The 27972-nt window shown below is 38.9% G+C and overlaps 1 protein-coding gene across 2 annotated transcripts; it reads right to left on the bottom strand.

Annotated features, from left to right (window-relative positions):
• Positions 1 to 1266: 1266 nt before the first annotated feature.
• LOC140737960 (uncharacterized) lies at positions 1267 to 27972 on the bottom strand. Of its 2 annotated transcripts, none has more exons than XM_073064854.1 (3): positions 27856 to 27972; positions 13761 to 13827; positions 1267 to 7599 (listed from the first exon to the last, which is right to left on the bottom strand). In XM_073064854.1, exons 2-3 carry the CDS (start codon positions 13790 to 13792, stop codon positions 6792 to 6794), a joined length of 840 nt encoding a protein of 279 aa, XP_072920955.1. In that variant the 5' UTR covers positions 13793 to 13827; positions 27856 to 27972; the 3' UTR covers positions 1267 to 6791. The 2 variants fall into 2 exon arrangements, with proteins under 2 accessions (XP_072920955.1, XP_072920954.1); XM_073064853.1 differs by lacking the exon at positions 27856 to 27972 and adding an exon at positions 27556 to 27713.

Raw genomic sequence — 27972 nt, forward strand, 5'->3', positions numbered from 1 at the left:
ATATAATCAATAAATGGGAAAAAATTATATTTATACAGATCTTTAAAATTCTTAGTAACTTTAATACCAAGGTAAGTAATTTTTTTTAGCAATACTAAAAGGTAATTGCTTATACTGATCCAAATGATTATTAATAGGAAATAACTTACTTTTGTATAAACTTATATCCTGAAAAACTACTAAATTCGGAGAATATGGATAACTTAAAAGGAATAGATTTCTTAGGATCTGAAATGTAGACTAACAAGTTGTCTGCATACAACAAAACCTTATGCATTTTATCCCCTCTCTTAATACCCTGAATAATATTGGAATTCCGAAGAGCAATTGCAAGAGGTTCTAGAGCCAAGTTAAATAACAAAGGACTAAGAGGACAGCCCTGCCGGGTACCGAAAGAGGTTTTCAATACAGGAGCAATTTCTTTTTACAGATATACAGAGCCTTTGTGAGATATTACCTAAACCATTGTATCTAGATTTGATATTCCCTGTACTTGTCAGAGTGAATGCAGCAAAGAATTGAAGATTCCTGAACTGGCAGAATGTCAAATGAGGGGAGATAGAGTTACCTATGTTTGTCTTCACCAGATTTTAGTAGAATGAAAGTGGATCTCATTGACACAAACAAAATTGTGATTGGAGTGCATTTCTCCTGATTGGGTATTCTAGAACCGGGCATTGCAGCCTCAGGATACTTTAGAAGTTTTGGACTTTGAGGAGGATGGTGAACATATATTGTTTACCACAGAGGATGTAGGTGTCAAGGTAAAAAATATATGGCATGAGGAACTAAAGGGAAAAGAATGGAAGTATGATTTTCAAAGGGAGGATAAGCATAATTGTGCAACAGGCTTGAAAGGCTGAATAGCTGCCTACTCCTGCCCCGAGTTTCTGTTGCTGTGAAATAGGTTATTCTGCATTACATATTGGGGAAATTTCCCAAGAAATCCACAGTAGGTAGGTAGAATGCATTCAACCCAGGGATTGGTTATGTATTCTAATAGTAAGTACATTTTTCGTAAACAGGAAAAAGTGTTATTTATGTGAGGTTGACCTTATCTTGGTATCTCATATGCACAAGCTTTATCTTTTCCATCACAGCCTACATCATATAAAAAGCATTTATCTTTCTTGTCATGCTTTTTGCTTGAAAATCTCTTGTGCTCTTTATTCTCCTTGTAAGGTTTAAGTTCTTGTTATTCCAAGGTGGTGATAATTTACCAAAGGATGTTTCACGATGACAGTAATCTTACACAGTGCGTTGAAAAAGTGTTCAAAGTAAATTTTATTATCAAAGTACATGTACTGTATGTGACCATATACAACCCTGAGATTCATTTTCCTGCGGGCATACTCAGCAAATCTATAGAATAGTAACTGTAACAGGATCAATGAAAGATCAACCAGAGTGCAGAAGACAACAAACTGCAAATGCAAATATAAATAAATAGCAATAAATAACAAGAACATGAGATAACAGGATAAAGATGCCTTAAAGTGATATCATTGGTTGTGGAAACATCTCAATGGGTGGTATGTGCAGTTATCTCCTTCTATTCTAGAGCCTGATGGTTGAGGGGTAATAAGTGTTCTTAAACCTGCTGGTGTGAGTCCTGAGGCTCTTGTACCTTCTACCTGCTGGCAGGAACGACAAGAGAGCATGACCTGGGTAGTGGAGATCTCTGATGATGGATGCTGCTTTCCTATGACAGCATTTTGTATAGGTGTGCGCAATGTTTGGGAGCCCCAACAACTATTTTCACATTTTACTGTTTCATTTTCTAAACTTGAAATATATTGAAGTAGGATATTTTGAGCTAATCTACAAAACATTGTGAATCATGTCAAATTGAAAGAAAAGTTCCAAAACCAGTCAATTTACTAAAACTTTAAAAAAACAAAATTGTGACGCTGATAAAGTATTTAGCCCCTTCATAATTACTATATGAACTTTCCTCAGATGCAACATACTGTATTACCTTGCCAACTGACCCAATTTGCTGATGTAGAAAATTAGAAAATCAACTATTTACAATGAATTTGTGAGAATAAATGCCCCCTCTGTCTGTAAGGTCCAACAGTATGGTAGATATTCAAAAGGCCAAATGAAAATGAAGACCTAAGAGCATTCAAGACAAGTCAGGGAAATTATAATAGAGAAGCACTGATCCAGGGAGGGGTACAAGACCATCTCAAAGACATTGAACATTCCTCAAAACCACTGCCACACTGCCTGGATCAGCCTGCCCCTCTGAATTTAGTTGCCAGAGAAGAATGGCACCTGTAAGAGAGGCTACTGTGAAACCAGCAGTCACTCTGAATGAGATGCAGAAGTCAGTGGCTGCAACTGGAGATGATAATACATGGCTCCACAATCTCTATTTATAGAAAAGTGGCAAAGAGAAGCAGTGGCTCTAAAAAAATTATTCTTGTCCATAAAAACTTTGCACAGTGTCACTTAGAAGATACTGTAAAGATGTGGATAAAAGTCTTGTGGCTGGATGAGACTAAAGTGGTACTTTTTGGCCTCAGCAGTAAGTGCATTAGTCAGGTAACACCATCTCTACTGTAACGTATGGTGGAGGTAGCATCATGTCATGGGAATGCTTCTCAGCAGTACGGAGTGGAAAACCGTTCAGGGTTGATAGGAAGATTTATGCTTCTAACTAGGGAGAGATCCTGGATAAAAATCTGCTAACTTCTGCCAGAAAGCTTAAACTGCAGAGGATGTTTGTCTTTCAGCAGGGCAACGACCCAAAACACACTGCCAGAGCAACCATGGAGTCGCTTCAAATGAAGAAAATTGAAGTCCCTCAGTGGCCCAGTTAGAGTCCTGACCTTAGCCCAATCAAACATCTCTGGCCAGACCTCAAGATTAATGTCCACTGCCGCACACCATATTACCTGACACAGCTTGAGCAATTTTGCACAGGGGAATGGGCAAATCTTACTACGTCATGTTGTGCAAAGCTAATAGAGATTTATTCAAAAAGACAATAAGTGCAAGAAGTGGTTTAACTAGCTACTGAGCAAAGTGGGATGAATACTTTTGAACTGCTGAAAATTCAGCTTTTGAATTTTTAGTTCTTCATGCTTTACAATTTTCCTTGTTTTTTGGGCTGTACTGTGAAAAAAGGAGCGTATGGTTCACAAATACAAATTCTCAGTTAAATTGATCAAAATCCCTAGCTGCAATACTCATTTATGTGAACAAAGGGTTGGGGGCTGAGTACGTTTTCAAAACACTGTGCGTTCAGATTGCTGCATGCATCTGTCCCGCAGCAGTGGGAATTAAAGCTGGTTTCAATAATGTGGGGGAATCTCAGCATCTTAATGAGAAATATTAATCTAGATGATTCAATGTGGAATGAAAATGAAAATTTGTAAGTTTAGTATTTTAGCCTATAACATAGTGATGCACCATCAATAACTCTTTGAGACGTGAGGCGAGATATCAGCTTTTATTGACTGGAAGAAAGAACAAGCTGCAATTGACCACCATGCTACAGCCTGGAGACTGAGGGCAGGGCTCAGGCCTCAGTCACCTTTATACCGGGGTCTGTGGGAGGGGCCACTGGAGCAGTCAGCGGGGGGGCGTGTCCAGACAGGTATATGTAGTTCACCACACATAGTAAATTAATTTTAAAATGTTGCCTGATTTCCATTCTTTTTCATAAATAATGGAATGGCATCCAATCTTCCATTCTTCCATTTCAGTGCCATAGTTGTTAAACTGATATGTGCATTATAACGAATGTATCTTCAAATTAATCATTAAACTTCAAGTGGAAATCATTGCATGCTGTAGATGTATGATCTTGTATCTTGTTTTATCACCTTGTATATTCTAAACTGTCATTCAGGAAAATGACTTGTGCTCCCTCCTTTTATTTATAGGTTCCTCCTTTGATTTAAGTAATTTTAATCTTTTTCTTTTGCTTTTGAACTTTACTAATTATTTTTGGCTGGAGCTCTTTATTTTAATCCTTTTTTGGGATCTGGATGTCACTGTAGGCCAGAATCTCTAATTGCCTTTGAGAAGAAGATTGTGAGTCACCTCAATAGCACTTCTTCCGGTGAAGGTGTTCCACGTAAGGTTTAACATCACTATCAGTTTCTCCTGCTACCCTCAACAAAGTAAATTTTGATCTCTGTTCCTGCATTCATTTTATAGTTCAAGCAACAATCTGCTGTAGGAATTCAGCAAGGTGAGCAGCATTTGTGGGAAGTCAATGTTGATATTTTGGGTTTAAATCCTGCAACGATTCTGAGAGAGTGCAGTGGCCATCCCGAATTCCCAGTTGTGTGCCATGTCAATTCCCTTTCCCCTTCCCACACTGACTTGTTCATTCTTGCCCTTCTCCACGGCCAGGGTGAAGCCCAATGCACATTGGAGTAACAGCATTTGCCTGAGTAGTTTACAACCCAATGATATGAAGTTTTCCAATTTTGTACTAGCTATCCTGTCTCTTCACACTCAGTCCTGATGTAGGGTTTTTACCTGAAATGCTAATAACTCCTTTCCTCCTATTGATGCTGCTTGACCCGTTAAGTTCCTCCAACAGATTGCTCATTGCCTCTCCCTATCTGGCTCCATATGCTCATTATCCCCCTCACCTGGTTCCATCCCCTACCTCCCCCTTCCCTCTTACCTCTTTATACTTGCTATCTCCCCTCGACACTCTCAGCCCCGAAATATCGATCATCCCTTTGCCTCCACAGATGGTGTCTGATCCACTGAGTTCCTCTAGCAGATTGTTTTTGTTTTGCTTCTGATTACACCACTTGCAGTCTCTTGTGTTTCCATAATTGTTACAGCCTGATTTCACCCCTGGTGAGCCCATATTGTAATGTCTTAATACCTTATTGTCAGCCAACTTTCTCTAATGGCAACTATTTTGGTATAAACAAGGATGCAATCCACTAATAAGAATATGCCAAATATATAAGAATATTTCATATATGCATGGAAACATAGGGAGTAATTTGGAATCAAAATTTAAACAGCAGAGATGGTCTCCTACATTTTGTGTGGGTCCTCTATCGTATCTCCAGAGTGATAGACTGTTGACTTAATTTTGTGCTTAGAATCTGGCAGTACTTGATGTTTACAGTAAATATCTTGGCACTTAGTTAAACCTTTGGAAAATATTACAAAAAATGCCAAGTATGATGAAGAGATCATGATGTTCCTATGGGAATCTCCCAAAGCGTATTGTATGATGTGTTGGTAGATTTGAACTTCCAGAAAATGTTTTATTGCATGCTAGATTGTTTTCATTTTTAACACTTGATAGTTATTTTCATGTTTTGTTGTGTAGGTGAATATTTTTCACTTTTAACTGAGTTTTAAGTGTAAAAGTGATTAATTTATTTTCTTTGCTGATACTTGTTAACAAACCAAGCATGCTGCATTATGAACATCACATAAAATATTAGTTGTAGAAAAATTACATATTTCAAACTGCTATTTAAAATATATTGAATATCCATATATTATATAAAATTCTCAGCTGAACTCTCCCGAACTTCTAGTTCAGAATGCTGATTGCCATTTCCTGTGAGAATAATGAGTTTTCATTCACAACTGATAAATATGTAACACATATATTGTAGTATATACAAAACTTTTCATGACTTCCGGTTCATTAAATAATCATTTGTGGCAGTTTCAATAAGACAGCCCACATCACTTGCAGTTTAGAACTTGTAAAAGCCAAACATATGACTTAATTGTCCTGCAATGATATCACTTCTAAAGTCCCTGTTTAAATGTTCCATCTATTTTCAGACAGAAATATCTGGGCCTAGACATTAGTTTGCTTCTTATCAAGCTGTGAAATTACTTTGTTACATTCCTCATTTGCTTTGATTAATATTCCAGTCACATGTATTTTTACTATAGGATGCAGTGTAAATTTTAATTTTTCATTCTATGATTGCAGTTGTGGACCAACCTATCACATGCTACTGGATTTCAGACCTTTCTCTAGCTCAGTGAATTAAGATACAATATTTATTAAATTTGTTTGACTTTGAATGAAGTTGTTTTACATCTAATAATGGAACAAAGATCTTTGCACATACCAAAGAAATGCATACCTGATATAAGTGGTAGGACCCTATGTCCTCATTTCTACTGCATTAAAACACAATCTTTTCATATAGTCAATATCCTTATGGGAAAACATCAGTATAGTGTATCATATCTAATCCAATCAAAGAAGACAAGACAATTTAATGGGTGATTTTTCTGTAAGAAACTCCCTATGCAACACCACTGTGGAAGTACCATCATTACTTGGACTACATCACTTCAAGAGGGCCATTCACCAATACCTTCTAAAAAAAAATGCCCTTGCCAACAATGCCCAATTGCTGTGAATAAATAAAAGAGCCTGTCATTCTACCCTACAATTTTGAGGAGGATACTGCCAGCGTTCCCCTGTGTAACTTCTGCTGCATCATCTTTTGAATGCTCTGCTCCCGAACAGGAACCTAAACTGTAACTGAATTAGTGAGATTACCCAATATAAGTGTCCAAGATCTCATTCACAGATACTCCAACTGAACCAGTCATGCTGCAAGATCCTTGTTCTCCCACATTTATTCTACAACGGCAGACCCAAGGATTATCTGTCTATCTTTTTGAATACTTCTGTGTATTAAAAAAATAACTTTCTAATATATCAATCAGACTCTTCAGGATCTTGAAGTGCCTTGCATTGTCATTTGAAACCCAACTTTATGTTACAGTCATCAGGTCCACTTTGGTTCAATGACACAGATGACTTAGTCCTCCAGCTCATCGTCTTCCCCAGCAGTCGCAGCCTCCAGTGCTGCAAGGGCAGCTGCCACCTCTGCATCCTGAAACTCCAGCCTGAGTTTCTCTTCAAGCAAACTCCTGCTGAATTTACCATCAATGGCAGAAGGAGTGCCTTCTAGATCCTTTTGTCCATTTAAGGCATTTGGATTTTCATTAGAAGATGGGTTGGAAAAAACTTTGATTTCATCAAGGTCAGTTTCCACATTGTTTTGGTACACTTCATTTTCCCTGGGTGACAATTTATCATTATTCATGTTGGCAATTTCATGATTGTCTGCTACTTTCTCTTCTTCCAGAGCAACAGCGCTAACTTCTGCGGGACAATGTGTAGAGAGTCCATTGGTCGTTAGACAATCATTTTCAGTTCCTGAGCCATGGTGAGGTACCTGTTCATTTTTATTCATAGCTTTTATATTGTACGAGGAGCAATTATTTGTATCAGTGGGGTGTGCAGCAGCTCCAATTGACACTTGATGTACTTGGTTATTATTCAGCATGTTTGTTGCATCATTATTAGCGTTGTCTTTAACATCTTCAGCTATCTTATTTTGTACAGATACAATATTTTTCTTCGATGCATTACTTTCCCTTATTTCTATTTCTGCATCTTGTTCTTCCAGGTTTATTACTTTGTCCAAAGTTGAAGCAACAATATTGTTGGTTTTGTCCTTTTTGTTGTGAAATGTGGCCTCATGCTTAATGTCGTTGTTTTTACCATTGATTTCATTTCTCACAGTGGATGGTAGTTCTACAATAGCTGGTCCAAAGATGTACCTGAAACAAATACAAAAATTGTGTATTTTTGAAAGGATGATTTAAGTAAATGTTAACAATATTAATGTAATGGAATCTATGATTGTGTTGCCCTTCACCTTGAGATCAGAATCTCTTATGGCTTTTATTGGAATAATTCATGATACAATGCTTTGGAAAAAGTATTCAGTCCCCACAACTATTTTCACATTTTACTGTCTCATTTTCTAAACTTAAAATATAATGAAGTAAGATTTTTTGTGTGAAACTACAAAATGTTGTGCATCATGTCAAATCAAAAGAAAAAATCCAAAAGCCATCAATAATTTACTAAAAATTAAAAGCCAAAATTGTGAGAGTGAGAAAGTATTCATCCCCTTTGTAATTACTACGCTAACTTTCCTCAGGTGGAATATATAGTATTACTTTACCAACTGACCAAATTTATTGTTGTAAGAAATTGGAGGATCACTTGTTTTCAATGAATTCAAAAGAATAAATATCCCCTCTGTCTGTAAGGTCCAACAATATGGTAGATTTTCAACAGACCAAACGAAAATGAAGACAAAAGAATATTCAAGACAAGTCAGGGAACTGATAATAGACAAGTACAAATCTGGGGAAGGGTTCAAGACTGAACATACCTCAGAGTTCAGTGCAGTCCAATGTGAAAAATTGGAAAAAAATATGAAAACAGCCACGCTGCCTAGATCAGGCTGCCCTTCTAAACTTAGTTGATGGAGAAGGATGGCAGTTGTAAGAGAAACTGAGCTGCAGAAGACAGTGGCTGCAACTGGAGATGAAGCCCATGGCTCCACAATCTCTAAGGCCTTGTACGTAAAAGATATTTATGTAAGAGTGGCAAGGAAGAAGCCCTGACTTAAAAATAAAGCATATCCTTCCCCATGAAGTATTTGCAAAACATCACTTAGAAGATCCTGTAAAGATGTGGAAGAAGGTCTTGTGGTTGGAAGAGATTAATGTAAAACTTTGTGGCCTCAACACCAAGCACCACGTGTGGCATAAATCTAATACTACGTATCAGCCAGGTCACACCATCCCTACTATAAAGTATGGTGGAGGTAGCTTCATACTATGGGGATGCTTTTACCCCTGACATCTCCTCTGTACCTATTTCCAAGCACCTTAAAACTGTGCTTTCTCGTATTAGCCATTTCAGCCCTGGGAAAAAACTTCTAACAATCCACGCGATCAGTGCCTCTCATTATCTTGTACATCTGTATCAGGTCACCTCTCATCCTCCTTTGCTCCAAGGAGAAAAGGCCAAGTTCACTCCACTTATTCTCATAAGGCATGCTCCCCAATCCAGGCAACATCCTCTGCATCCTTTCTATAGTACAGTATCCACATTCTTCCTGTAGTGAGGTGACCAGAACTGAGCACAGTACTCTAAGTGGGGTCAGACTAGGTCCTATATAGCTGTAACATTATCTCTCGGCTCTTGAACTCAATCCCACATTTGATGAAGGCATACACCATACACCTTCTTAACCACAGAGTCAACCTGTGCAGCAGGTTTGAGTGTCCTATGGACTCGGACCCCAAGATCCCTCTGATCCTCCACACTGCCAAGAGTTTTACCATTAATACTATATTTTGTCATCATATTTGACCTACCAAAATGAACCACCTCACACTTATCTGGGTTGAATTCCATCTGCCACCTCCAGTCCAGTTTTGCATCCTATTGATGCCCCACTGTAACCTCTGACAGCCCTCCACACTATCTATGACACCCCCAACCTTTGTGTCATCAGCTAATTTACTAACCCATCCCTGGATTTCCTCATCCAGGTCATTTATAAACATCACAAAGAGAAGGGGTCCCAGAACAGATCCCTGAGGCACACCACTGGTCACCGACCTCCATGCAGAATATGACCCGTCTACAACCACCCTTTGCCTTCTGTGGGCAAGCCAGTTCTGGATCCACAAAGCAATGTCCCCTTGGATCCCATGCCTGCTTACTTTCTCAATAAGCCTGGCATGGGGTACCTTATCAAATGCCTTGCTGAAATCCATATACACCACATCTACGGCTCTACCTTCATCAATGTGTTTAGTCACATCCTCAATCAGGCTCATAAGGCATGACCTGCCTTTGACAAAGCCATGCTGGCTATTCCTAATCATATTATGCCTCTCCAAATGTTCATAAATTCTGCCTCTCAGGATCTTCTCCATCAACTTACCAACCAGTGAAGTAAGACTCACTGGTCTATAATTTCCTGGGCTATCTCAACTCCCTTTCTTGAATAAGGGAACAACATCTGCAACCCTCCAATCCTCCAGAACCTCTCCCGTCCCCATTGATGATGCAAAGATTTTGAAAATAGTTTTTGAAAGTATGTGATGACAGCTAGTTTTATACATCTGTGCTGATAGGAATTAACTGGAGCAGAGAGAAAGAAATGTGTTTTAAGGAATAGTAGAGATTACCCAGAAAGACTGGACTAAAAGATTGACTAATTCGACCTGGACAGACAGTCTCTCTCATTTGAGGGAACTCTATCTGACCTGCCATACGGCAGGTAGGGAAGCAGAGAATCTTGGGCTTTGTACCCACGGACTGACCACTAAGGTTTCAGCAGGTGTGATGATGACTACTCCAGCCTGTGGCCCAATGCTCAGACTTATTACCTGTGGTTCCCCCACTAATCTCAACTAACTTGTTTTGGGTATGAAGAGCTGGCTGAACCGATTTGCTGCTCCCAAAGGCACCTTCCAGGGCAGGGGGATCTGCGTACTTGGAGCAGACCTTGGGTGCCAAATCCTGAAGTTTTACCCACAGAACACCTTGCCTTTGAAAACTCACCAGTGTCAGAGGGCTTTGAATTTGCTTTTAAATTTCTTTGATTGCAGTGGGATTCAAACATTTTCCTAGTAGATTTAAATAATTAAAACAAAACAATAAAAGCAAAACTGAAAAAATTAACAGAAAATAACATAATGATAACAGATAATTAAACACATCAACATTCACCTTCCTTTCAGACAAATGAATACTGTTTTACTTCTCAGTCCAGGGTGTAATATTGAGTGCCTGTCATCAGTCCCTCTGCTCAGCTCCACAATGCTGCATCACTGGACTCCATGAAGAGTCTCTGACACAGTAGAAGTTCAGAAACACAGCATGACACAATGGAGTGAATCTCAGTCAAGACCGTCTCACTGTAGTGTTGCACCTCACCTCCAGCAAACTTCGTGTGGAACATGATCTAAGTTTCAGGATAATGGGAATCAGGTCCTGCTCAAATGACAAACCACTCAGAACAAGAAGCTGGCCTTCATACTTAGTATCCCTTTACAAATCTGCCCCTACTGTACCGCGCTGCCCTCTGACAATATATAAGCTCTCTGGAAAACATGGACTCTTTATCATGTCTTGAGAAACCCCTCTCAGTGAAGGCAGGTGCTAAAGATAAAATTTTGAATTGCCAGCTTAGTCTTTGGGCTAGTTGTGGTAAAGGGTTTTTGAAGAATAAAACTTCAGACTTGGCACAGAACTCAAGGTCTTATGGACAGCAGTAATTCTTGTCCTATTCTAGATCCAGGATTATCCACAGTAGGTGCCAAGGTGGAAGGATAAACAAACTCATGTCAATACCCTCGCTAAGCCAACGCTCCATCGTTGAGGCCCTAGTCATATTCAGCTTGTTATGTTGATCATATCATTTGCATCCACAATACCAGATTCTGGAAATAGTTGTTCTATTATAAGTGCTTTCAAAGAAAGAGATTACAAGGCAGGTAAAGGATATCATTTAAAAATGTGCTTAGAGCCACTTGAAAAAGAAATAGAAAACCTACAGGCCCTTCGGCCCACAATGCTGTGCCGAACTTTAGAAATTACCTAGGGTTGCCCATAGCCCTCTATTTTTCTAAGCTCCATGTACCTATCCAAGAGTCTCTTAAAAGAGCCTATTGTATCCGCCTCCACCACCGTCGCTGGCAGCCCATTCCACACATTCACTACTCTGTGTTTTAAAATAAAAATTTATCCCTGACATCTCCTCTGTACCTTCTTCCAAGCACCTTAAAATTGTGCTCTCTCATGTTAGCCATTTCAGCCCTGGGAAAAAGCCTCTGACTATCCGCACAATCAATGCCTCTCATTATCTTGTACACCTCTATCAGGTCACCTCTCATCCTCCGTTGCTCCAAGGAGAAAAGGCCGAGTTAATTCAACTTATTCTCATAAGACATGCTCCCCAATCCAGGCAACATCCTTGTAAATCTCCTATGAACCCTTTTTATGGTTTCCACATCCTTCCTGTAGTGAGGTGACCAGAACTGAGCACAGTACTCCAAGTGGGGTCTGACTCAGGTCCTATATAGCTGCAACATTACCTCTCAGCTCCTGAACTCAATCCCATGATTGATGAAAGCTTGTATGCTTTCTTAACCACAGAGTCAATCTGCACAGCAGCCTTGAGTGTCCGATGGACTCGGACCCCAAGTTCCCTCTGAACCTCCACACTGCCAAGAATCTTACCATTAGTACTATATTCTGCCATCATATTTGACCTACCAAAATGAACCACTTCACATTTATCTGGGTTGAATTCCATCTGCCACTTCTCAGCCCAGTTTTGTATCCTATCAATGTCCTGCTGTAACCTCTGACAGCCCTCTACACTATCCACAACACCCCCAACCTTTGTGTCATCAGCAAATTTACTAATACATACCTCCACTTCCTCATCCAGGTCATTTATAAAAATCATGAACAGATGGGGTCCCAGAACAGATCCTGAGGCACACCACTGGTCACCAACCTCCATGCAGAATATGACCTGTCTACAACCACTCTTTACCTTCTGTGAGCAAGCCAGTTCTGGATCCACAAAGCAAGGTCCCCTTGGATCCCATGCCTCCTTACTTTCTCAATAAGCCTTGCATGGTGTAATTTATCAAATGCCTTGCTGAAATCCATATACACTACATCTACTGCTCTTCCTTCATCAATGTGTTTAGTCACATCCTCAAAAAATTCAGTCAGGCTCGTAAGGCATGACCTGCCTTTGACAAAGCCATGCTGACTATTCCTAGTCATATTACGCCTCTCCAAATGTTCGTAAATCCTGCATCTTAGCATCTTTTCCATCAACTTACCAACCAGTGAAGTAAGACTCACTGATATATAATTTTCTGAGTTATATCTACTCCCTTTCTTGAATAAAAGAACATCCGCAACCCTCCAATCCTCTGGAACCTCTTCCGTCCCCATTGATGATGCAAAGATCATCGCCAGAGGCTCAGAAATCTCCTCCCTCGCTTCCCACCGTAGCCTGGGGTATATCCCGTCCTGTCTCGGTGACTTATCGAACTCAATGATTTCCAAAAGCTCCAGCACATCCTCTTTCTTAATGTCTATATCCTTAAGCTTTTCAGTCTGCTGTAAATCATCCTTACAAATGCCAAGGTCCTTTTCTATAGTGAATACTGAAACAAAGTATTCATTAAGTACCTCTGCTACCTCCTCCGGCTCCATACACACTTTTCCACTGTCACACTTGATTGGTCCTATTCCCTCATGTCTTATACTCTTGCTCTTCACTTACTTGTAGAATGCCTTGGGGTTTTCCTTAATCCTGCTCATCAAGGCCTTCTCATGGCCCCTTCTGGCTCTCCCAATTTCATTCTTAAGCTCCTTCCTGCTAGCCTTATAATTTAAAACATCGTGCTGACTTTTCAAAATCTCTGGCTCACTGCTGCTCTCAAGATGGTCTTGAGAGCTTGGAGGTCACGTGTCAGGAGGAGCCTTCTATAACTGGCAGTAGGGGGACATCATCTCACATCATGCCGGGCACCTTCTGCCTCATTTGAGGAAGAGCCTATGGTTCTCGCAATGGCCTTAAGAGTAAGCTTAGGATCCACCAATTTGGACCAGAAACAAGTCATCCCTGATCTTTTGGAAGAAGAATACTGGCCTCCTGTTCAACTCAAGCTTCCACATTTGATGGTCAAGCCATGGATTATATGGTGAAATGTAGGCGATAGTTAGGAGTTAGGTGAAGTAGCAAAAGAATAAACAGTCATTGAGAGCTTACGTTTAAATCTAGTGCAAATTTGATGCAGAGATCTGCAAGCGTTATGACCAAGCAAATACATGTGACACCTTTTTAAGTATGTTGACTCCAAAACTCTATTTTACTCACCTTTTTATCATTCTACAGCACCTGCACCCCATCTGAGCAGCAGTGGTCAAATCTTGGGAGGCATATGCTGTTTAAAATATTAAAAAAATGATATAACAACAAGAAATTGCATTTGAGTTTAATAGTTTCAATAATAGTATGTTCTGTTTACAGTGCCAAGGTGTGTAATATGTGTCCTGCTTCAATCCTGTTAGACATAGCATAGGTACTGGTCCTTTGCCCCCAAAGATTCATGGCGACCCAGATTCCCATCTAAGCTTGTCACATTTGCCTGTATTTGGTCCATAAAAACACTTTAAATATTATTACGTCAGCCACTTCCTCTGGTACCTCTTTCTGTATATGGACAACCCTCTGTCTTTTTAAAAAATAGTACCACCCTGGGTTCCTCGTAAACCTCTCTCCTCTCAGCCTAAACCTATGTGTTCTAGTTGTTAATTCACTAATCCTGTGAAAGAGACTGAAAAAGTTTAGCCTATCTAATCCTTTCATGATTTTACACACTCTATAACACCCTATCTACAATGCTCATTCTTCTACACTCCAATGAATGAAGTCTTAAGCTATTCAACCTCTTCATAACTCAGTCCCTTGAATCCCAGCAATATGCTCATAAATCTCCTCTACACTCTTCCCAGCTTAATGACATCTTTGCTTTGTAAAACTGAACACAAGCTTCCAAATATGTCCTGATGAAGTATTATACAACTGCAAAATGTCATTCCAATTACTAGACTCAGTGCCCTGACTGATGGAGGCCAGGATGCCAAAGGGCTTCTTCAGAATGTTAAGAATGTTAACTCTGTAAGTAAGGAAGAATAAATGCCAATGGCTTGTCACGTCCAAGAAAGTTTGTGCTGATAACTACATAAAGTTATCCAAGTCAAAATTATCGTAGGTTTAAATAATTGCTGCTTTGTACTGAGGTTGCTGATATCAACCTTAAAATCGGTGGCTTAAGGCAGAAAGAGGCAGTTATCTGGGATTTGCTGCTACTCATAATTTTTCCAGTTGGAAACTATTAATACTAATATTTTGATATACAGTAATTAATTTAAACAATCATAATTGCTTTATATCAAGCGGATGTTTTTCACTGATGTATTGAGAGGATAATACAATTGTTTTTAAGAGGTCTTAAATATTGACATTTTTCCAGTGACAGAAGGATATAAGAAATTATAATATTATAATGAGTTGACATATAATTCAAACAGAAGTCGTTTAATTATTGAAAGAATCAGGAAGGGTGTGGTATATAATCTGTTTTATGCTGCAGTACTTAATGACAAATTCCTGGCATTTATTGTACTAAGACAGCACTGCAGGGCACAAAAGGATAAGAAAATAGAACATACAGTGAGGAGGAAGCCTATTGGATGTACAAAATGAACAATAGTGAATTGAAGTGAATGACAAAGCAAGTTAGAAATTGGAAGGGGGTCTAAAATGGGCTATTAATTTATGACTTGTTTTTTGGCATCACAACAAACATTTTCTCTCTCATAACCTTGCAGTGTATTATACTGCAGGTTCAGTGCCTGTATCATAGAAGCACCATACTTCTAGCTCTTAAATCTATGCATGGATCTACATTATGAAAGCCAACCATGTAATAGCACAAGAATGTAATAAAGACAGGCATTAGTCATAAGGTCTATTGAGCTTTTTCCTCCATTCAAGAAAATCATGTAAATTCTTCTAGACTGCCTAACTATCTTAAAAGAAAAAAAGACTTTATATAGCATTTTTCACCTCCTTTTCAGAACATCCCCATATGTTCTATTGTTGCTATTCTTGTCAACCCTGCTATGCTGCCACAATACAGTACATGCCAGAAATCTGTTATAAAGCACAAGACAGAATAGTCTTGATATTGCATCCTCCCTGGATCCTTGTATGATTAAAAAATTTCTGTGCATACATTCAGTGTTTCATGTGTGAGATGTAAAGTAATTAAAAAGTGGGATATTAAGTAGTTTTTACTTTTGGAACAGATGAGATATTAACTCAATAATAGTTTTAAGTGCTTGCAAGTTGCTGCCATTATACATTCCTTTTGATGATTGAATTGATTGTACACTTCAGTGTGATTTTATTTCCTCTGTGCATCTTTTCAGTTAGATTTTACTTGTGTCTTAATTTTTCCATGCCATTCACTATGATAAATATTTTTGTTACTCTTCTCCCTACTTCATTTCCTTGTCAAACGTGAGTCAAAAATCCGTTTGATAAGATGAAGTCCTGATGAAGGGCCTTGGCCTGAAACATCGATTCTTTATTCCTTTCCATAGATGCTGCCTGGCCTGCTGAGTTGCTCCAGCATTTTGTGTGTGGTACTTTTGATAACACATTAGATGTTTGACCCACACTTGCAAGTACAGGAAATACATATAAAATCATGCCAATTATTCTAAGTCTTCTGTAGAACTGTGTAATGTCCTAGGTCTGATGCCATTATTGAACAAAAATCTTCTTGAAATTTTATTTTACAGCATAAAATTAAACTACAAGTTTGATTTGTATGTTTGTGACTGCAAAAAAAATAGTTGCAGTACTTCCTTGTTTGCAATGAAATGCAAAATCGGTTGCTTTGGAAACGAGAAAGAGGAAATGGAAAATTTTATTTACAAGATACTAGGAACTTCAGAACTGGAACAGTATTTGAATATATGTCTCACTAGACAGTGGTACGACAATGAAAAAATGCCATCTGAAAGCCTAATTGAACCTTGGTCTTGCCTGAACAGGATGGAATATAAAAGTGAGGCATCTATCATACAAAGTTTTGATCAGACCCCATCCAGAACATTACACTTAGTTCTGGCACCAGGCCTCTGCAATCATATATTGACCACAGATAAGGGGCAAGGCAGATTGACTGGGATAATATTGGAATTTAAAGGGTTAAATTACAAGAACAGATTCTATAAAGCAAACACGAGGAAATCTGCAGATGCTGGAAATTCAAACAACACACACAAAATGCTGGTGGAACACAGCAGGCCAGGCAGCATCTATAGGGAGAAGCACTGTCGACGTTTTGGGCCGAGACCCTTCGTCAGGACCAACTGAAAGGAGAGATACTAAGAGATTTGAAATGCGCATTTCCCCCTCCCCCCACTACTTTCAAATCTCTTAGTATCTCTCCTTTCAGTTAGTCCTGACAAAAGGTCTCAGCCCGAAACGTCAACAGTGCTTCTCCCTATAGATGCTGCATGGCCTGCTGTGTTCCACCAGCATTTTGTGTGTGTGTTGGTTGAACAGATTCTATAAACCTATTTGTCTTCCCATTAGTTTATAAAACTGAAGAATGATCCAGTGGAATTGCCTAAGCAGATAACAAATTCCATAAGGTAGTTACAATGAACCAATATTATTTGTTGAGAGGATTTACAACAAATGACCACTGTCTTTTAAACAAAACCTTGCAAATTGGGAACAAAATCAGAAAGCACTTCTTTTGTATAAATGGTGGTGGAAGTATGACCTGAAAGTACTGTGGATGCTGGATTAATTAAAATATTCAAAATTGAGATGAAAGGACGTTGGCTTTTAGGGAGATGGGGTGTCCAAGACTAATGGGTGAAAGGTGAGTAAAAGAAATGGGACACAGATTAGTAATGAGCCAAATGAATGGTGGTATAGGTTTATAGAGAGAGATGATTTCTCTGTTCTGTGTTGCTGGTTACTTTTAGTCAACCTTTAAAATGGCCTATTGAATAAGACTTTTGCAAGCTGGCATTTCCCAGAGAGGATTAACCATGGGTTTATCTCATGGTTTTGATCCAAGTAATGTTTTCACATCTAATTAGCCCTTAATGAGGAATTGGGAACATTTTGGGCTTCCTACGGGAGGCTGGCCACCCGACCTGTATCGACATGACTGACTGGTGGTGAAAAGAATGTCCTACATTGTCTATTTTTAACATTTTTTGGGGGGTTCAGCTCAGGTCTGATATGAACAAAACATTAAGTCCTTGTATTTCATGTCAGATTGGGTGGCTGTTTATAGATACTTTATAAATGTATTGTTGCATGAGGGTAAGCCTGTGTGGGGCTCTACAATGCTTGGTGCTGTGTGCATTGACTGTGCCTGACTCAGGTCTGGATTTCAGTCTTGTTCTACACCTGAGTCTCACATCTACCTATCTTCCAGTAATACCATAATTTCAGTCATTGCTGAATGTGCTTCTTCTATACTAAATTCTGATTTGTGCCATTCATATTGCTTTTCTCTCAAAAAAATTACCTGAACCCTTTGCTTGGTTTTGTATTTACTTAAACCTGTTTTGTCTCCAGCCATTTCTATCAGATTCAGTTTGCTTTGAAGATCTATGGTTATGAATTCGATTGTTCAAAATTGTTTGAGGTATTTACTTCCAATCTTTACAATTATTTGATGGGTTCTTCGAAACTTCAGAGACATCTTTTAGGTCTCAAACGTCTGATTCATTTGTTCAGCGTGATCCTTTGTTGTATCTGTCTGCTCACTTGGGTTGCTTGTTTTTTTATGTCATTTGGGTATTTATGCCAAAAGTTAACAGGTCATCTGTTAACCTGAATAGATACAGTGCTAGTTAGGAGAGGGGCCACTTACAGCTCACAGCAACTCGTGCCCCGATAAATTAGATTGATTATTTATTCACCCAGAGTTTTTAGTGAGAATAATTTTGACATTCTCTATTTAAATGGAGGAGTTATGACAGCTTTGGTAGCATTGCAGGAGTACACCCTTGCGCAGCAAACTGTGGAAATACAGAAGTTGCTGCATGTGACTCCCTGCTCTGCCACAAGATGTAGCGCTACAGTAATCTGCAGGACTAAATTAACAAATGGAAGTTACAGAGATGAGTAAACTGTAACAAAAAAGGCACCTGAAAGTGTTATGCCTTTTTGGATGATATGTTACTGAAGTCATGACATCAGTAGTGGGGGAATTAGACGGAGTCTGATTAGGAGGAGTTAGTTTGGCTTTGTCATGCTGGTTGAAGCTTCTAGAGTTTTATGAAGATGTAACCAAAAAGGCGGATGAGGGCAGGGGAGGGGATGCTGTCATTTTGGGCTTTGGTAAAGCCTTAACATTGTAGACTCATTTGGAAGGTCAGGTTCCATGGCAAACGGGGAGAGCTAGTTAAGTGGATTCAAAATTAACTCAGAGGTAGGAAGCAGAGAGTGTTTTTGAAGGATGTTTCTCAGAATGGAAGCTGGTGTCTAGTGGTGTGCCATGGAGGTCTGTGTTGGGAGCCTTGTTATTCTTTATTTATATAAATTGATTTGGATAGAAACGCACAAGGCTTGATCAGTAAATTTGCTGATGGCACAAAATTAAGATGTGCTGCTATATAGTGAAGAAGGTTATTGTCAATGACAGGGGAATATTGATTGGTTAGAAAAGTGGGCTGAGGAGTGGTAAATAAAGTTCATTATAGTTAAGAGTGAGATGATGCATTTTGGAAAGTCAAACTAGATTAAGGCTTAATCTCGGCTGGGCATGAGGTAATGGAACAGAGTACCAGTGTATAGTTAGTTGAAAGCAGTGTTGCAGGTGGACAGGCTGGTGAAAAGAGGTGTTCAGCTGTCATTAGTCAGGGCATTGAGTACAGGAGTTCAGAGGTCATGTCGCAGTTGTGTAAATCCTTGGTGAGAACACATTTAGAGTACTGGTCACCCTATTATAGGAAAGACAAGGTTAAACTGGAAAGTATGTGGGCTTGACTTACAAGGATGCTTTCAATATCTGAAGGCTTGAGTTATACGGAGAGGTTTTTATTCCTTGGAAAGTAGGAGGATGAGGGTTGATCTTATAGAAATGTTTAAAATTATGAGAGACAAAAGATGGATAGTAACAGTGTTATCCCCAGGGTAGCTGAGACCAAAATGAGGGGCATAGATTTGGAGTGAGAGTGAAAAGATCTAAAAGGTATCTGATGAGAACATTTTTCATGCAAAGGATGTTGAGAATATAAAATTACCTGAGGAAGTGATTGAAATGGGTAGAATTGTATCATTTAAGAACCACTTGCATATGTACATGGAGGGGCAATGGTCAGAGGGATATTGGCCAGATAGAGGAAATAGGGACTAGTTGAGTGGGCCCGGACTCATTGGGCTAAATTCTCTATCTATGCTATACTCTTGTGTCGTTCAATGACTCTACTAATCCATGGTCACTGCTTTATAATCTCTGCAGCTCAACTGTGTTGTTGTAGAGTCAGACAGCACAGAAATAGACCCTTTGGCTCACTGAGTCTGTGAAGACCATGAAATGGCCATTTATATTAATCCCATTTTTCATTCTTCCTGTATCCCTTCCAACTTCCTGCAATTTATGCTACTCACCTCCACACTAGGGCAACTTACAGTCATTAGTTGACCTACCAACACACAGATCTTTGGGATGTGAGAGAAAATCATAACACCTGGGATAAGCACATGCAAAGAAGGCATGTAAATTCCACACACACCCCAATGGAGGTCAGGGTTGAACCTAGGTCACCAGTGCTGTGTGGCAACAGCTCCGCTGGCTACTTGTGGTGAGCTACATATACCTGTCTGGACACGCCCCCTGCTGACTGCTCCTGTGGCTCCTCCCACAGACCCCTGTATAAAGGCGATTGAGGTCTGAGCCCGGCCTCTCTGTCTCCAGGATGTAGTATGGTGGTCAACCACTGCTTGTTCCTTCTTCCAGTCAATAAAAGCCGATATCTCGCCTTTACGTCTCAGAGAGAGTTATTGATGGTGCATCACTACTCCACTCAAAATCTCATGCTATTGAAAATAATAACCTTTTTTAATGTTAGAAGTCTGTTTGCTGCAAAAGCTTCTACAGTTTCAGTTGCATGTTAACGTTTGAAAAGTTGGCCTTCAAATGTATGTTTTACTGTGACTGGCCTTAGTTAGTTTAATGATGTCACCATTTCTAGATACCAGAGGTTCCTTATAGCTGGCTGATGCCTGGAGAATTCTGTGCTGGTGAGACCATTAAATTATTGCAGGCAGCGATAAACCCTGTCCAGAAAACCTGGTTCTTATTCATTCTCCTGTTCTGCGATTGTACAGATTTTATCCTTTTTCTGATGTTGAGAGACTAATCCAACAGTTGCAGCAACTGTTAAAAGGCAGAATAAATGTGTTCTTCTTCTTCCAAACAAGAGGAAAAACTGCAGATGCTTGAAATCCAAGCAACACACAAAATGCTGGAGGAACTCAGCAGGCAAGGCAGCATCAATGGAAAAGAATACATTTGATGTTTTGGGCCGGACCCTTCAGCAGAATGGGTCTTCTTTTAGTTTACTTTTTCTTCCTGTTAACACTTCTGGCAAGTTTCCTTGCGAGTCTGTGATCACACATTGATAGTGTGGAATATTGAATTCCTTATATATGTAATGGACCCTTTGGTAAATTCTGAAAATCTCCAGAGTTACAAAATATTATTTAATACCCACCCATTTCATTGATGATCGTCTCTCTTAATGGAATTCGAGAATTAAAAAAAAAGTGCTATTCTTTTTCAAATAAATTCCCAGAACTGCTTTGCATATTTTCACTTAACAGATGTACTCACCTTGTTCTAACTTTCGGTTTTTAGAAGTTCAATTCTTTTTAGGGTCTCCGTAATCTCTCAATAAATGCTAACACCATCTCTGCAAAGGTGGGTTAAAGTAAACTGGATACTTGGTGACTCAACTGTTGCTGGGACCTGAAGGACTAAGTTATGGAGAGAATTTGAGCAGGTTGGAACTTTTTTCACTGGGGTGTAGAAGAATGAGGGGTGATGTTATAGAGGCATATAAAATCATGACAGCAAGGCTCCCAGTCTTTTTCCCAGGGTTGGGGATTCAAGAAAGATAGGCCATAGGTGTGAGGTGAGGGGAGAGATTTCAGAGGAACCTGAGGAATAAATTTTGTACCCAGAAGATGGTCAGTAAGGACTGTCAGAGGAAGTGGTTGAGGTAGATACATTAACAACATTTAGAAGGTAGATGGATAGGAAAGGTTTTAGAGCAGGGGTCTATGGCATAAAAAAAGGTTGGGAACCCCTGATTTAAAAGGATACGAGCCAATTGCAGGAAAATGTGACTTGTTTAGATGGGAACCTTGGCCAGCGTGGACTAATTGGGTGAAAGGACCTATTTCCATGCTACATATATGACTCTCCGACCCCCTCAAAGAAGAAATTCTTCCTTATTTCTGTCTGAAACTAATGACTGTGTTCCTAGTTCCAGACTAGGGGAAACATCCTCTCAGTATCCACCCTCATAATCTTACATATTCAAATACATCAATCCTCTTTCTTCTACATTCAAGTGAGGTAAAGGTCTAACTTGCTCAAATTAATATGTCAGTCCCTTTATTAACCTACTGAATGTTCTCTGCACAGTTTCCATTGCAGGTATATTCTTCCCGAAATATTGACACCAAAACTATGCAGCATACTCCAGGCACAGTCTCATACTGCATCAAAACTTGCTTGTAAAATAAAATTGGAAATTGGAAAGCCTATATTCTATTTACCATTTATAGGCTTTGTGTGCCAAGATCTAGGACCACAGTTTCCATTGTACTGAGACATTTTGTCAGCTCACTCCATTAATAAAAGATACAGGTTTTCATTCTTTCCATTGCAGATAATCTGATATTTTCCTACATTATACTCCATTTGAAATCTTGCCTACTCCTCTATTTGTATCCACTGGTGGGCTCTCTAATTCTTCTTGACAACTTATTAACCCACCTGTCCATGTATCATTACTGAATATGACTACAGTATACTCAATCTCTTCATCCGTCATTAATACAGTTTTTAAATGGTTGAAACCAATTCCCCGGCATTACGCTAGTTCAAATGCCAGTTTGAAAACTACCCAAGTCTGTTTTCTGTTAGTTAGCTGATTTTTTGTCCATGCCAATATTTTACCCCAATCCTATTTGCTTCTGTGCAGTAATTTTATGTGGGATTTTAATGGATGTCTACTAGAAATCCTATATCTGCTTGTGTTCCTTTATCCATTCTATTCGTTACACACTTAAAGAACTAGAGCGAATTTATCAAATGTGATTTCCCCTTTCTTTAAACCAAATTATCTGTACTTGATTACCTTACGATTTTCTAAATTGAGTGGCCATGACCACCTTAATTTTAGATTCCAGCATCTTCCCAAAGATGATGTTAGTGCAACTGATCTGTAGTATCCTGCTTTCTCCAGTTACTGAATAGTGACGTTACATTTTCTTTTATCAGCCCCAGATTACACCTGATAACCCTTTAGACTTCTGTGGTGAACACGGTTTCTACTTCTAACTTATGCTACGTTAAAAAACATAGGTTCATATTTAAGTAGCCTTATCACATTTTAGTGGTTATCACAAAATTTTATGGTAAAGCTGAATTACTTTTTTTAATTTGCCAAAGGAGCCAGTCAGTATAAGATAACAATTAAATAAATAAAACACATAAATAGGCAAATTTAGCCTAAGTAATGCATTGCCTTGGTGTTACAGATCATGCACAGTAAAATAGTGAGCATCAGGCACAATGAGCTGGTATATTGTGTTTGTGCATCATATACCAGGGACTCCCTGTGTGATGGATGTCCTGATTTAATGGAAATCTGATTCTATGCAAATTCTCTCATACATCAGTAAATTATTTTTCAGAATCGTAATAATACCACAAAACATTTATTATTCATTAATGATTGGTTACAGTATGGATACCTTTAGTTTAATTGTGGTAGTGTCAGGGTGAATATTCAATGAAATAAATAAATTGTAGTTGCTGTATGTAGAGCAATATGATATGGATAGCTACAGGCAAGGAACTTTTCTGACTTGCAGTGAAATTGACTAATGGACATCTCAGTACTGCCTGTGTTACCCAAGGGGGAGAAAAACCAACAGAACGCAGGGGACCAATACAGGATGATTGAATTTCCTCAATCAACCCACAGTCCTGATAGAACGAGAGGGAGAACTTGCCTTATTTTTGGGTGCCATTTTGGCTACTGAAAAAATGTGTAAGCAATGTACTGCATACAGTTTGTTGACCTATAAACCCGATGTTTCATATCAACATTAATGTGACTTAATTTTCTTGTTTAAGGCAGACCAGGAAAACCTCCCATGCTGATAATTTGATTCCATGCTGTGCCTTAAAGCAAGCAGCATTGTAAACAATATACCTCATAGAACCTCTGGTGCGTGGAGATAGGATTTCAAATAAATAAAAGACAAATAATTGCATGTTTTGAAAAATCATTAAATAAGTATTAGATTAATTGGATGCTTGTATTTACTCTCATTGCTGCTCTCTTTAGCTGCAGATTACAATGTCAAACAACCGTTTTACTGGAGATTGGTTTTAGTTTTGCCTTTCAATTCAGGGATTGCTCAGCATACCTGCAAAACTACACCCTTTAATCCTTCAGTTGTGGTGATTGTATGTTTTAACAATATGACATTGTTAGGTAGTGGTCACATAAATTACTAACAGGACAAAAAAACACTCCAATTCTCTGTATTTTCTGAATTTTAAATAAATTACTTCTGTGTAAGTAAAGTCTGGAAAGATTTTCCCTGTGTCCATGTAAAAGAACAACTGATTGGTTTAAATTCTCCAAGAAATGTTTTTAAAAAAGGAGGGAGCAATTGGCCCGACTTCTGTACAATATGAAAACTAAGATGCAAAAATGCATCTGACTGCAGATTGCAGACTACCTATTGTGGTGAACTACATATACCTGTCTGGACAAGCCCCTCTGCTGACTGCTCCTGTGGCTCCTCCCACAGACCCCTGTATAAAGGCGATTGGAGGCACTGCTCCTCCCTCAGTCTCCAGGATGTTGTGTGGTGGTCTCTTGCTGCTAATTGTGGTCTCTTGCAGCTAATAAAAGCCTCCCATCTCCGAGAGTTATTGATGGTGCATCACCTATGTATTATTCTATAATTATTACCCTAATTTTTTCAATAATTCTCATAAAAGCTGTTGCTAGACTTGTTCTGCTTCGTCTCAGAGGTGGAGTTTAAAGTGAAATCCAAACAGAGAGTATCGCAGTCACGTTCTCAAGTTCTCTCTTAATGCTTTTTCTTAAATCTACCAATAAGTGGAGCTGGAGAGTAGATGCTTTGTGCAGAAACCATTGAGATTCCATGTTCAATCTATTGTTCCCTTCCTGTTTTCCTCCCCAAATCCCCGATCAGATTGCTAGTCTTGGTTTAAAAAAGCTGATACATCTTTACTCTCATCAAAGCAATGAACCACCTCAGAATGCCTGGCAAGGATCCACATCTCACTGGCAATATGCTCAAGGCTAAATTGTTTGCACTCTTCTGCAGCCTGCTTATGAGTTAAAACTGCCCTATGACAAATTTAAGCCTTTAAATTTCACTGTTAAGTATATTATTTTTTCACATTGTTTTTTTTTCCCAAAATCTTGCCATGTTGCCTTTTTCCTTGCCCATATCTAGCCATAACAATAGAATTTGTGGTAATAAGCTTTTAAAGATCATAATGAATAATAAAAGCTATACATCTTCCTCATCAAATTAAATAATATTTAAAGTAGCTTTCATTTTGCACTGATATCCTTTCTCTCTGCCACCATGAATTTGATTTCTGTTCCTCTTTTGTTATTTGCTTTGGATTTCCAACCAGTGTGACCTTTCTGTTTCACATTAATTAATAACACACTTTAGAAATACTGCCGACATTTACAGTATGTATCTGTCCTTGCAATTCCACTATGGCGCAGAGGAAACCAAGCATTCAAGACCACATCACGAGCATTTCACATTGAATCTACTCACCAAAAATCCCACTGACCAGAAAATGTCAGCTACCCATTGGAAACATTTCCATTCAAAATATACATTTTTTTTTAGTAACACAGTTCTTATTTCTGCACTCAAACATAGCCAATTTTCAGAACACTTTCCACGTCTCCTTATGACATAGATGGAGGCCCTTTGGCCCTCTGAGCCAGTATAGACTCTCAGAGTAATGTCATCATTCTCCCATTCTTATTCACCTATAACCTACTCCTTTACTCCTGCTCAATAATACTGTCTCAGCTTCCGCTCCATCATCTTTCTTCCACCATTCACCTACACAAGAGGTAATTATAGTAGACAATTGACCTAACAAGCAGCACTTCGTTATGTGAGGAAACAAGTGAACTGGAAATCCACGTGACAACATAGGGAGCTTTAAATGGAGAGTGCATGAGATTGGGATTAAACCCGGGACATTGGAGCCCCATTGCTGCCCTGAATTTACAAATTATAATTAAAAGTATTGCTAGCTGTTGCAGTAATGCAACCTACCATCGAGACTGTTGCAAATTCAAGAGCAAATTGGATATCTGTCTATGGAGCAAAACATTTATTATTGTGTTGATTTCAATGTAATGAGACTTAGGAGTGTTCTGCAATGATTTGACAATGTGCTTATTGAATAATCTGGAAACAGATCTTTTGGACCACTGCATCTACACAGATTACTAGCATCAATCTACAATAATAGAACATAGTACATAGAATAGTACAGCATAGTACAGGCCCTTTGGCCCACAATGTTCTGCTGACCCTTAAACCCTGCTTCCCATATATTTCCCCCCACCTTAAATTTCTCCATATACCTGTCTAATAGTTTCTTAAATTTCACTAGTGTAGTGTAATCCTGCTTTGCTTTTCACATCCTCATCAGCTTCATTTCCCTCACCCCCAACCACCACCCATCTATATCTTGGGCAATTTATAGTAGCTAATTAACTGACCCATCCAGCACCTACAGGGAAGGAAACTGGATCACCCATGGGAAAACATGTGAACTCCACAGAAATAGTAGCAGAAGTTAAGATTGAACTGACTTCTCTGGATCTATGAGGTACTACATGTGGCACCATTATGGTCTGCTAGACCATTACTTCCACAAAATGCACCCACTGACTTTTTCTCTGAATCTTCACCTAGTATGAGGAGAGAAATACTTTACTGTATTAACACTACACATTATTCTACACTAGTTCCTTACAATTAATGTAAAACTAAATCTCCTGAGACAAGTTCTGTTTGCACATTATTAATAGGAATACAGAATACATTTGTAGAGTGATTTCAAGCCTACAGCTGCATCTCCAGATTGGGAAGATCATAGGTAAATAGAAGGTAGTTTTCATCCCATCTTTTATAAGGCTATTCAGATGCCTTGTGATAAAAATATTCTTTCCATATAAGGATCATATTAACTCATAGTGTAAGTGAATTTCACTAACACTCTACAAAGCCTATTGCAGCAGGTGCAAGTTCAAAGTCTGAGCTATTAACGTTTACAGTAATCCTGATATTTGTCAGAGAGTATTTCTGAAACAAAGTTGCTCGTTAACTCATTAGGGTGTGGCCTCATTTCAAGCCATATGATTATAATAAACTGTATTCCTTACCCGTACCAAGATGTGCTGTAAAAGTACTCAAAAAATCAAGGGAAAGCAGTGATCGAGCTGTGCAATATCAGAATCTATTTTTTCTAATGGAATACCCCTTTCTGACTAACCACCTGTAGCTTTGTACCTGCTACAGGAGCTTGCTTAAAGATTGAACAAGGAAATGTGCAGCAAAATTAAAGTAGCATGCTGCATTAAAACATGCACCTCTCAGATCCACGTACTGCTTCTCACAAAAAGTGAATGCTTGGCTAAAGTTCACAACACAACAGTTTGGGAAAAACATCCTGATTGCCGGTCGCCACCCTACCTGTCGTACTAAGCTTGCATATTAAGACTAAGGTGCTACTCACAGGCACTGGAAGCCCAAGGTGTGTACCAACAGAACAGGTCAGTGATCCGATCCAGTATGTGACGAATTTTCCAAAGGAAACGCTGAACACGAGCTGATCGTGTTCTGAGTATTTCAGAAAATATGACAATGCTGTTCATCTGACAACTCGGAGTAATAGGTGTGTCACCTTGGTCAATTTGTCTATTTATTTAAATGTAATGAAACAAGAAACCAGAAATGCTGCTGCATCATGTATTAATTATTAAACCAGCCAAAAGTTCCCACTCAATGACACAAGATAAAAGATTAGTTTCTGTACCTGAGGCTTAGGCTCGTTGAGTCAGGAAAGGTGGCTCTGATTATATGTTCTCATGGTTGGTTTCTTGCATACCTTCTACCTTTGAATTTAAGATAGATGTCTGAGGCTGCTTAGTTC

The sequence above is a fragment of the Hemitrygon akajei genome, chromosome 13 (genome assembly GCF_048418815.1).
Source record: "Hemitrygon akajei chromosome 13, sHemAka1.3, whole genome shotgun sequence".
In the NCBI taxonomy this organism is placed as follows: Eukaryota; Metazoa; Chordata; class Chondrichthyes; order Myliobatiformes; family Dasyatidae; genus Hemitrygon; species Hemitrygon akajei.